This window comes from Nicotiana sylvestris, chromosome 5 (assembly GCF_000393655.2).
Source record: "Nicotiana sylvestris chromosome 5, ASM39365v2, whole genome shotgun sequence".
Taxonomy (NCBI): Eukaryota; Viridiplantae; Streptophyta; class Magnoliopsida; order Solanales; family Solanaceae; genus Nicotiana; species Nicotiana sylvestris.
The window spans coordinates 7,855,784-7,869,086 of NC_091061.1; the positions used below are offsets into that span (position 1 = coordinate 7,855,784).

General features: G+C 36.8%; 2 protein-coding genes across 2 annotated transcripts; one reads left to right on the plus strand and one right to left on the minus strand.

The window, feature by feature from the left end:
• The first annotated feature begins 1,016 nt into the window (after window positions 1-1,016).
• Window positions 1,017-3,732, plus strand: LOC104210588 (desiccation-related protein PCC13-62-like). The gene is made up of 3 exons (XM_070145789.1): window positions 1,017-1,318; window positions 2,333-2,558; window positions 3,304-3,732. The coding sequence occupies exons 1-3, from the start codon at window positions 1,017-1,019 to the stop codon at window positions 3,595-3,597; spliced, it is 822 nt and encodes a 273-aa protein (XP_070001890.1). The 3' UTR covers window positions 3,598-3,732.
• A 5,934-nt stretch (window positions 3,733-9,666) lies between these two features.
• On the minus strand, window positions 9,667-10,101 carry LOC104210589 (uncharacterized). Its single transcript, XM_009759530.1, has one exon. It carries the CDS (start codon window positions 10,099-10,101, stop codon window positions 9,667-9,669), a length of 435 nt encoding a protein of 144 aa, XP_009757832.1.
• Between the last annotated feature and the right edge of the window lie 3,202 nt (window positions 10,102-13,303).

The window sequence follows — 13,303 nt, forward strand, 5'->3', positions numbered from 1 at the left end:
ATTACGAGTATTCTATTTTTGATGTTTGGTTATAAGTAGGAGTTGGGTAAGATATTACAATTATTTTACAATTTTAATGAACTAACATCAAAGTCTTTCTATGGTACTTTTCTCAAAAGTTCTTTATAAAAAATATTTTTTAGGGATAAGCTATTTTTTTCTTCTTCTCCAAAACTAATTCTTCTTTTACTCAAAAACACTTTTTTCCTTCTAAAAACTTTGCCAAATACTTCAACTTTGAAAAAAAAAGTGCTTTTGGGGAGAAAAAAACTTGGCAAACAGACTATAAATCGATTAAATGCAAAACTTTGATCAACTCTTTTCTTCTCCTTTTTGAGATAGCTACATTCCAATAGTCATGAACGACTATCACTAATAAAGAACTTGAATTAGCTACGTACTCCGTTATTAATCTTTCGCTAAATCGCTTGTGCTAACAGAATTTCTTGAAATCTGTCATTGATCCGTCGAAAAATCGGATTAGCGATAGATTTTTCTGTTTAGTTACAGAATTGAATTTATCTGTCGTTAATTCCTGTTTTTAGTAGTATACGTTTGTTTGGAAAGAAAATCAAAATTGAAAAAGAGAAAACATTAGCATTACGATATCAACTTTATGACAAACTACTCCAAATTATAAGCTGATCCAAAACCTTCTCAACTGCCTCTTTCGCACCTGAATTTAAATTTAGTTAGAAGCTTTCTTCTTTCTCCATTGTCTTTTAATTCTCATCGTTTTGCTCACACACTACACATTCCATAAATATAATTTGCCTTTGCCAACCCCCAACAAACCAGATTACGTACTAAAGAAAAATACAAACTATATATTCAGCCAAAGCTTAATTTTTTTTTCTTTCTATTTTTGGATTTGCACGCAGTATCGCCTTTTCTAAGGTCGCTTCGTACGTGTAGCATAAAAAAGGCCATTTTTGCAAATGCCTCTTTAGTTTCTTTTTTGTTTCCTTTGCTTAAGCTTCTCGTTCCACTTCTCGTTCTTTCTTTCAGTTGTAACCATGATATTTGCTTATTTCTCACTACTAATTTTCCTCTTTTTGCAATTACTAAGTTCAAGTGGTGCTGCTATTGGTTCTAATGTGCTAAAATCGTATGTGGATTTATTAGAATTTCCTTTGAATTTAGAGTACATGGAAGCTGAATTTTTCTTGTGGGGTTCTTTTGGCTATGGGTTGGATAGCTTCGCACCTGAACTTGCAGATGGTGGACCATCACCTATTGGGGCTAGAATTGCAAAACTTAGCCCTCTAATTAGAGATGTCATTGCTCAATTTGGATTCCAAGAAGTTGGTCATGTCAGGTAATTATCGCATCTTTTTTGAACAAATTAAAAAAAAAAGAGCAATTACCACTTTCAGCCCGCGCCAAAATTTATGTTGAAAATGTGTATAATTTTTTTTTTGTGTGTATATATGTATATATATATTCAGTGTCAGTGTCATTTTACTGCTATTATTTTGAGAGCGACTATATAATGTCATTTTTTCCTTAAAAAAGTGTATAATATAAAATAAGACAAAAGGTGTATTGGATTAATAAAATATTGAGAAATTTGTTTGAATCGTTCACAAAGATTCAACTTTTTTTCAAGTAAAATTCATACTCAAACACAATTTCAACTTCATAATACTTTTTCCAGTTTCAATTTCAAATATTCTTTATCCAATTCAACCAAATAGTGTACAGCTATGTTGCGCATATTCTTTAAAAATATTGTCGTGCGTATGTCGAATCGTTAAAAGATACACCACTTTTGGAGGACTCAACATACACCAAAGGGCGGATTTAGGGGACATAAGGAGGTTCAGCCGAACCCCTTTTGCCGAAAGCATAGCTTAGTGGTCAAGAGTGTTCAAAACCTTTATATGGTTATTGGTTCAATTCCCAGTAGCTACAAATTTTTTTAAACTTTTTGCTTTTTGAACCCCTTAGCGAAAATCCTACCTCTGCCACTGCATACACCCGACAATATTTTTAAAAGGTCCAAGCAGCATAGGTGTCGAGAAACCTACACCTCTTCTTCAGTAGTTGATTTAGAGCTTGTTTGGATTGGCTTAAAAAAAAGGCTTTTCAGCAGAAATAGGTTTTAACCCAAAATGCAATAAGTTGGGGTTGCCACCTTATTGCTTTTGACTTGTTTTAAGCAGTTTTTAACTTATTTTAAGCTCTTCTTAACTTTATCAAACATTAAAAAAGCTAAGAAAATCTTAAAAGGTTATTTGATCGGGTTAAAAACCAATCCAAACACCCTCTTAATTTAATATATAGCGTCTATATATCCAAATTTAAAAGTTCGATAACATTGATATTGCAGGGCAATCAAGAATACAGTAGCAGGATTTTCAAGGTCATTGCTAAATCTAAGCAGAGAAGCATTTGCTACAGTTATGAACGATGCATTTGGACATCAATTAGATCCACCTTTTAATCCTTACGCTAATGACATTAATTATCTCATTGCTTCGTATGTTATCCCTTATATTGGACTTACTGGATATGTTGGAGCCAATCCTAAACTCCACAGCCCTACTGCCAAAAGGGTAATTAAATCAAATTACTCTCTGAACTAGCACAACTTTTAAGATAATATTATTATCTTTGTTCCAAATTACATGCATGACACGCATTATTTCAATTTTAGAAAGTTGCAAAACATTTGACCATCATTTTAAATCTATACAATTTTCAAGAATTGAAATTTTAGCTACTTGCAATGCCATTGTCTTTTTAAATCTAATTTTTCAATCATTAGTTTAATAAGCTAACTTATATATACTGACTATATCATTTAAAGAATGTTTATATTATCAATTAGTTACAATTGTTGGTTAGTCATAATTATTGTAATATGTAATCTACCTTATATTTTGGGTTACAATCACCTTCTTTTATGGACAATTGTTGTAGTTATCATTTAGATAACTTAATTGTATATATAAATAAGATTCGCATTGTTGCGGATAGAAGTTAAACTATTATTATAATAGTCGGCTCATAATCATAAGTATAATTCACTAGTTAATTTTATATCTTAAATTTTTCGTCTGCATTAGCCTTGTAGACAAAGTTACCCAGTACTTACACTGGTGAAAAGTAATAAGTATATGATAGAATTGTAGAAATGCGCCAAATTAACATGACCAATATAATTATAATAGAAATTATCTTAAACTTCAAGTCCAGTCAAATATCATCTCATAAAATAGAATGCATGCATGAAGTATTTTCATTATATTTCGAATTGATGAACTGTAATACTTTTGATACAAAAATTAAAATCTGCAGCTACTAGCCGGGCGACTTGGAGTAGAATCAGGTCAAGACGCATTTCTGAGAGCATTACTTCACGAGCGTGGAAGTAAGAACGTGGAACCCTACGGGATAACGGTAATAGAGTTTACAAACCGTATATCAGAGCTGAGAAACAAGCTAGGACGCCATGGATTGAAAGATGAAGGACTCAAAGTGAAACCAACAGTAGGTGCTGAAGGGAAGATACGAGGAAATATATTAGTAGGAGATAAATACTCGATTTCCTATGATAGAACGCCAGAGGAGATACTGCGAATAGTATACTAAAGTGGAAATAAGAATAAACCAGGAGGATTTTACCCAAAAGCAGCAGATGGCCAAATTGCAAAATCCTATCTTGGAGTTGGAGGGAATTAAACGTTAGGATATTAAAGAAAAGTTTGTTTCCTACGTGCAGAAAAATGCATATTAAAGTGAGCGAAAGTTTAGTACTAGGAGAAACGATAAATTATACATGAATAAAAATGTGTGTTTTGGGAGAGATGGCAGAGCTTATTGGACATTTGTGCTTAGTATTTTCTGACTTTTACGAGGAATCATGTGCATGTTCATGTTGATTCATTAGATTTCATCTTATGTCTGATGATATTAACAAAAAAAAGTTTCTAATATGAAATGGGATGATGTCATGTTAGAAGGAAATGATCAGTTGTCATGACCCAAAACCAACCCATCGTGATAGCATCTATCATAGTACTAGGCAAGCCAACTACTCAGACATTTCCAATACTCTAAAGCTTTGAAAGATACTTATACAATTTAATTTAATGAAAATCATTTAAAGACAGAATAAGAAGTCATAACTCAATACAAGAATCTCTCCAAAAAGCGGGGCATCAACGAGTACATGAGTATCTACATAAAGATATACTCTAGTACATCGTCGAGGAAATAAAACTGAAACATAAAATGAAAGATAAGGGTGGAGAGTCAAGTTCTACGAATGCCAAGCAACTACCTCGATGATCTCCGAAGGTCCGGACTCCGCAACTCAGCAACCTTCATGACTAGAAGCACCTGAATCTACACACAAGGTGCAGGGTGTAGCGTGAGTACAACCAATTTAATAAGTAACAAATCTAACCTTTGGACTGAAAGTAGTGACGAACTCAGCAGCTACGGTTCAATATAGAAATAATAGTACAGAAATGTAGGCATGCTTTCAAGTTCAATAGTTAAACACAATACGAGTAAGACAGATCAATTCTGAATGATATGAGAAATACAACCTCTCTACATCTACATGTCAATGCAGATGTTGTATGTGATGCACCATACTAAAATCCTCTTGTACTCACACTCTTAAAATACTCAATCACCCAATACTGCATATGGTCAATCCAGCCCAAGGAAGATCCATCTCAAATATATATACACATCAACTGATAGTCAGTCACTCAGTACTATATAAGGCCTATGCAGCCCAGGGAAAATCCATCCCCAAATGTAAACGATTCGGGCAAGATCCATTCCTCAATATAAATCAACTGAGCTCACTAGGTGTGTACAGACTCTGGAGGGGCTCCTTCAGCCCAAGTTCTATAAGCCATATCCAGGCATAAATCGATAAAGCATGATGTAGTGTGTAGCCCGATCCCATAAATATCACTCATAATCAGGCACTCGGCCTTACTCAGTCATCAATCTCTCCAGTCTCTCGGGCTCACAATGTCATAAAAGTAGCCCAAAATGATGATATGATGTATCAATAAACAGCAACAAAGACTGAGATATGATATGAAATGAATAAATATGACTAAGTACGAAATTTCAATTTAATTAATAAGTCAACAGCATGGAACACCCACTATGTGTCCCAACAGTACCAACATATAGCCTAAATATGATTCCTAACATGAAGCACAACTCACATATTCTAACACATAGAACACAACAAGAATGTTTAGATAATATAGGGAATGACTAAATCACAACTTCTACGGTGCACGCCCGTCACTTAGCATGCACATTACCTCAACATTTGTCATATAGTACGTAATTTAGGGTTTTATTCCCTCAGAACAAGGTTTAGAACTGTTACTTATCTCAAACTGTGCAAATCCCTACTCCGACAAGCCCTTGCCATACGAAATGGCCTCCGAATGCCTCGAATTTAGCCACAAGCAGTATGATACAATCAATACAAGCTAAAGGAATCAATTCAATAAGAAAATACTAAGATCTTAATCAAAAGTCAAAAAGTTAACTCAAGAGTTGGCCTTCAGGCTCACATCTCGAAATTCGTTAAAAGTCACAAAATTCGAAAGCCCAATCAATCACGAGTCCAACCATACCAACTTTACCAAAATTCGACACCAAATTATCATTCAAATCCCTAAATTAAACTCTATAAATCCCTAGTCTCAAACTCCCAAATTCCACCTTAAATACTCACAAAAACAGTCTACGCCCCAAATTCCACCTTAAAGTCTCAAACATGTTCCGCTTCTACGAAAACAGCCTACGCCCCTCTTCTCCACAGCTGCGGAGCCTTGCTCGCAATTTGCGGGATCGCAAATGAGGATTATCCCTCGCACCTGCGTCCTACCCCTGGCCAGCCCATCTCTGCATCTGTGCAATACCAGCCACATCTACGGCATCACACCTGTGACCAAGACACTCGCACGTGCGATCACACTAGAAGGCTCCCAGTTCAGCGATCTCCTAAGTCCCATTTTTGATCCGATAACTAGATCCTCTTCTTCATTCAGAAGTTCATGAAATTATGTCTGCCATTGTTACACCCCATGTTTTTATACATGGAAGTACGCCATAATTAAATTGATATAAGCTCAGAAATAAGATATTACATCCCGTATTTTTGTACATTAAAGTTTCATCGTTAGATAATCGACGTAAGCTTGACAATGAGATTATTTGAGATTATAAGTACTACGCTATTTCAAATAAGTGATAAGTAAATTTGTAAAGGTGAGAGGGTCAACGAAATCGAAGAAAATGAGCTTCGTCGAAGTTTGGCAATTTAGGATAAAATACAGTCCGAGCTATAATACCCGGTATTTATGGACTAATGTCATACAAGGTACCTCATGACCATGATAGTAGGGTACATAAAGTGTGTTAAAAGTAAGTAGTGTTTTAAGTAATTTGAGATAATTCTTAATTATATGAATAATTGGGTAATTATTAATTTTTAGTGGGAGATTAACCAATTAATTAAGCACATTTGGATAAGATTAAGGGGGGCATCACCCCTTAACGTGAAAGCCCAGAGAAGTGACTCTTAAGCCACATTTCAAGGTGGAAATTTAGTGGCTTAGTCATCCTAAAGTGGGTCCCATAAGAACCAACAAATTTAAGAGATCTTTTATCTCACTAAGGTGATGCTAAGCTTGCAAAAGTTTATGGATGAGCTTCAATAAGTTACGGATGAAATCTCAAAACAAGGAGATTCTATGAAATCTTCAACAAAATTTGCATCTTAGCATCTTAGTAATGTGATTTTCTTGGAAAAAATTCAAACAACATCTCTTTGCATCTTAGCAACGTGAGATTTGGCAATCTTAAGGGAGTACAGTGCAATCTTTATCAAGAATATCATACGAATTTTCCCCTACTTCGATCCGCCGTTATGTGTTCTTCGCAAAAGACGTGTGTTAGAGGGATTGTCACGAGAATAGGCTCAGGTATGTTAAGGCTATCACTTCTTTCCTTTTGGCATGATCCATACGATACAAATGAAACGAGAAAATGCAGAACTTCCATAAATGACTTTATTCATAAAAATGCTAGAGATGCTTATGTTCATAATTCCCCATGTGTCCTATTATTCTATCATCTGCTCATGGGTCTCAGAAAATATGTAAGTTAATAAAGTTAACTTCATGATATTACTCTAAGGCATAATGGTCTTATGACATTCCGAAAGATTTTATTGACGTACTTCTCATGCATTGCATTCATTTATACATGTATATTGACCCATGAAAAGATGGCATTATATATGCATATATATGTATATGGGATATGAGAAAAGGTTACGACGTTATATATGCACCACCACCTGATCAGCTAGTATACGTTGATGCTTTTGCCTACAGTGGCCGAGATGATATGATTGGATGCCCTTAGAGGCTTGATGATGTTATGAACACATGTACCTATGCACGACATGACATTCACACCATATGCATGACACTATAAGTATTTCATGATTTACAAAGTTATCCAGACTTACATGTTGAGTCATTTACTCTATGTTTTTTCCATGTCTTTTATACACTTATTTATGTGCCTTACATACTCGGTACATTATTCGTACTGACGTCCTTTTGTTGGAGACGCTGCATTCATGCCTGCAGATATAGGCAATCAGTTTGACGAGCCTTCATAGTAGACGAGGTTCACATTCAGTGAAGGATCGGTAAGACTCCACCTCATTCGGAGTGCAGCCGAGTCTATAAGTCAACGTGTTAAAATTTTGCTACAGACGTATGGGTAGGCTGGTACTCTATCCCATTCGATGTCAAATACTCTTAGAGGCGTTTTAGATAGAGGTTCATTTTGTATAGTATGTCAGAGGCCTTGACGGTCCATATGTATTCATGTTTTAAGAAAGATAGTTTATTGATACAGTGATTTCCCACTTATACTTATACATTATGAGTCGTGGCCATGTTGGCCCTATTACCAATGATAGTACGATAAAAAAAATATGTTACGTTGGTACTCAACTGAGTAAGGCACCGAGTGACCCTTTGGCTTGGATCGTGACAAATGTGGTATCAGAGCAGTCCTGTCCTAGGGAGTCTACAAGCCGTGTTTGGTAGAGTCTTGTTTATGGGTGTGTCGTGCACCACGCTTATAAGCAGGAGGCTACATGACATTTAGGACTGTCATTCTTTCTTCTTACTCTAGATCGTGTGGTAGAGCTTAGTTGTAAGAACCCAATTTCCTAAATTCTATCTTATTCATAATACGACGATGCCTACATCTGGAAAGACAGTTGGTAAGGGATTGAATGCGGCTGTGGAAGAGTTGAGTTAGAAGAACTCGAATTTGCATCATGCTTATGATGAGTAAATGTAAGGTTTCCAGCAGATCATGTGTGAACTAAGACGTGTGAGCTTCTAGAAAAGGAGCCCTAAGGAATGAATATCTATCCACCCATATGGTAAAAAGTAACGAGAGATTCAGAAGGTGGATACAAGCTTCAACAAGTAAAAGAAGCAAGGTGAAGAAGGGTACGAGACACCCAGATGGTTCACTCTAGAACATTACAGCTAAATATGAATACTAGAGTGTTAAAAATATTTTTATAAGGATAGACAACCCAAAGAGCTAGTGGATGGAGTAAGGGGAGCTAAAAGAGAATGTCTTGTTGATGTTTTCAGAATAAAGTGATAGACATAAATGATTAGTGGGAAATAAGAAAAGAGTTAATGAAACATTGTGAGTAAGATATGATACATGTATGACAATGGTAGATAAAAAAGATAGCAGTAATACATAGTGTATAGTCAAGTGAAGGAAAAGACGAGAGGTGACAGGCCTTGAGATAACAAAAAAGTATAGGCCATAAAGTCATATCCCTATTTCGAGAAATAAGTTTGTGACCCCAACGCGACTACCAGAAGGAAAAGTTAGACCCTAGAGTAATGGAAATCAATATGGGCTGGTGAACAAGATAAACTAAACATGAATGAGGGACTGAATGATTTGATAATGGTCGATATCGTGAGAATTTTAGATTTCGTTCCGGCGATAATAGAAGGGAAAAGAGAAAAAGATTCATGAGAAATTCAGAGAATGGTCATTTAGGAAGACGCCTCCCTAAAGCAAGTAATGTGAGAAAAGTTCAGCTTAAGGGACTATATGTGCTAGTTATACTAAGTGTCACCCTCGCGAATAAGGAAATTTATTATCCTTGGTACAGAAGGATTACCGCGAGGCGAGTAAGGGTCATCAATGATGTGAAAAGATGCCAAAGATGAAGAGATAAAACATCTATACATAGATCATCATAGCATTAAATCATAGTACTCCCCCAAAAAAGGGAGAATATAGAGTAATGTGGCATTAAGTCAGAATTAAGCAGTTCTAGTAACTATGGAATGGTAAAGGAATAATGCGATAAAAATGAGAAATGGATGAGATTGCACTTGTTCAAATCCTACAAAAATGCCATGACTCCAGAACATTATGCAAGCACACATCTTTATCCTTAGTCTAAACGCCCCACCTGATCCTCGAAGATCCTCGTACATACCTCTTCTTCCTCCTTATCATAATTCTAATGTCCATCACCGAAATCCTTTGCTGCGTCATGCGGATCTCGCCTGAGAGAACCTCTCAATCCTTGCACAACCCTCTGTCTCATCTCCTAAGGAGGAGGTAGTCAATTTGAGTCTTCACCACCGTACTTTGGAAAGTAACCAAATTCTCCTCCCTCTTTGGAAAACTTGAGTACGCAATCACCAACTCAAATGCCTTAGCGAAATCCAACAATGAAACACCCCCTCTGTTCTGCTCCCCGAAACCAAAGCTGCCATGCACCTCACTATAGCCACCTACAGATGATCCAATATGTCCATTGAAATCTCCTCCTATGAATAACCTCTCAGCAAGCGGAATATTATGGACAATCTCATCCAACCCCTCCCAGAAGTATGTTTTAACATCCTCGTCCAAGCCTGCTTGTTGTGCGTAAGTACTAACGATATTTAGGGTACACTCCCCAACCACTAACTTAATAGTCATTAATCTATCATTCACCAGCTTAACCTCTACCACAGACTCTCTAAGATCCATATCTACCAAGATACCCACTCCATTTTTACACTTCAAGACTCCATAGTACCACAACTTATACCCATTCGCATCCCTCGCCCTCGAACCTACCCACCTAGTCTCATGTACACATGCTATGTTAACCTTCCTCTTCAGAAGGATCCTCGCCAACTCTATAGACTTACTCGTCAGTGTTCTTATTTTCCATTACCCAATTCTCAACCTATAGGCTCTCTTGTTCCCTTTACCTCCCTCACTTCCCATCCCACCCCTTGAGCCCTGCCCCACTTCTCGACCCACCTCCTGCCCCAACCTAGGACATGCCCTTACTATACCATCCCAGACTACATCCACTATACCTACAACAAGATAAGGAAGACTCACTAGCACAAAATAGGCAACAAACCAAACTAAAAGGAAACAAGTAACTACAGACACACTTGTAGTATGATTAAACTAATGCGAACTAAAGTGATAACAATTTAGCTAACACCAAGAAGAGAAATAGGAAAGCAGGAGGGAGGAACAATTTACTAAATATGTCTAAGTCATTTTCATCATCATCTTCCCTTGCAAAAATGAATTATGTCCCCTACTCTATACAAAACCTTGTCCAAAAATATGATTACCTATACGAAGTAGATATCCTACCCGACAAACAGAAAGTATCCTCAACTAAACTACCCATCATAAGCCCTTACTCAAATTTTGCCAAAAATTCATTTGCACCATGGACCCAAATTCGATCCCTAGTCCAACACAGGCCAAAAGGATTCATAGAATATGTTGCTACCTTAAAACTTGACCAACAACCTATTCTTGCCACTCGAGAAGAACAATTTATCACCCTTCAAATCTTGGATGATTTTCCTAGACAATGGAGAAATCATGGTTTTACACATATTCATTCTGGTGCTATCCGAATCGCTTTAACATATCATGGAAGAAAAGGTCAACCTATTGTTGCTCATATTTCTCTTCTAGATACAAGATACTTGGAGTACTAACATACAAATTTGGATATTGCTAAAGTTACCCAAAATGTCGGGACTGTCTTCATGACTATCTTTCCAAATTTCAACATGTCCCTTTATGATCCATACTAAACTTAAGCATTAAAAATCCAAGTCCAAATCCAAAGAGCCCCACAAGCCAAAGATGCTATCGAAGCCACTCTTCATCACCAAATGGCGTGGATAGTCCAAAATCATGCCATGGATCTCTGTCTTCCCAGAGGAGAAAATGCTTTGCTCTTGAATATTGATGATATCAAAGGAAACACTATGTGCACCCTAATACCTAGACAAATTTCCAGAGATGAACTTGTTAAAATTCTTCCTGATTTCTTGATCATAAATTATGAAAAGTTAAGGGAACCAAAAGAATCTCTGCAATCTGGTGAGCCATCTTTTACAAAAAGAAATGACAAAATTGTTTCCATAAGCTTTGACCATTCCCATCTCAAAAAACCCAATAAGACCATCTTTTCTTGACAAATGATTCAACCCAAAGATGTAACAGATACATACTCTAACCCTGATAAAGAACCCTTCTGGGATATACAAGGCATCATTGAAGAACATGACTGGTGTCAACATTTCAACAAAAAGGGTAAGAGTTTGGTGGTTCAAATGCCCCTTCATGGGACACTATCCATGGGATCTTAGTTGCGACTGCCACGACTATTTGGAAGGCCCAATTGGAGAATATGATGAACACCACCTGCATCATTGGGAAAGATTTGGCCTCAACAAAACCAACCTGAAACCAAGAAGAAAGGGAAAAGTACTGAAAAGCAATTTCAAGCCAAATATGAACATAAAGATACTTCAATTGGCTCATTAAGTCGTCGAGGTAAATATGAATTTCTTGTTAGTTACAAACCCCATGAATGGCCAAAATTACCAGAAAAATTCATTCCGAGCTAGGAAAATAGCATAATAGCACCCAAACCTAAACACCCATCAGCTCATACCCTAGAATCGGAAAAGCCACATAAACTTAAAACTTTACCAACTCAAAAAACCCCCCAAATCCCACACAACCACATATATTCATGCTAAGCCCTTCAAGATCCAGTCATACCCAAGATTTTCCTTCACTTCAACTTTTTGAAAAAGAGGGTATAAGCTTTGCTCCAAAGTTTCCCAAAAATATAGTCTACCTAATTGGAAAACTCCCAATGAGTGATATTGAGGCAACAATGAATTGGTAATTAGAAAATTTTATCTGCCAAAACAAAGTACGGAGCAACATTGGCAACACCTTAAAAAACGTGCCCCATAAGCAAAATAATATGATGAGCAAAGTGGAAACAACTGAGAAAAAGGTGGAGCAGACATCGTCTTACCTTGCAGGACTAATCAAAGCCTTGGAACTAAGGTTGGCAAATTTATAATATGAGATTTGTCCGCCAGGAACTTCACTTTTCCAATTCTTCCAACAAATACAAAAAGGAGACGCTTTCCATCAGAGAACAGATTCAACTTTTGAGAAATGACCACTTTGAGTCACAAAAGACCCAATTTTTCCCTTCAAAACCTGCCTTCTTCCCTATGTCACCCCATCCCCACCTAAATTGGACTACAACTTTTCTAACTTTCCTACTACCTTAAAAAATTCTATTTCTTTCACCCAACCCTTAAAAGAAGAACATGAATTTGATATTGCAAAGATGGTTTGGGAAAGGAAAGATGAAATTGCGGCCCAGAAACAAACCAAGAAAAGGCGAGATCATGGTGAAAGTTCAAAAGGATCTAACCTCGAAGACCTAATGATTTCTGATCAAAGGCTCCAGACCTCTATGTCTCCCAGCCAAGAAACAAGTTAGAAGAAGATACCACGTGGTCGAAATCTCTAAATTTATCAGACGATGATACAACGGAAGATAACTCTTAATCAAATAATGAATCCACAGCAAACTCGTCCGAAGAAGACGTTCCCCCAATATTTGTGAACCAGCCAAGAGACCCAGAAATATCTGAAGTAGATGAGGATCAAGAATGCATGACGGATGAACCAATCCCAGAAAGAAGACATGAGCCCGCGGCGTCAAAACCAGTTGGAACTGGCTTCCACACTTTCACCTTAGATGACATCAAAGTTTCAAAATGGCCTCAAGGGATCCAAGACTTCTATACTTGGATGGTGACCAAAATTTTGGAGGAACGAGAAAATTATATCATCCTATCAGAAATAACTTCATGGTTCTTAGGTCCTTATA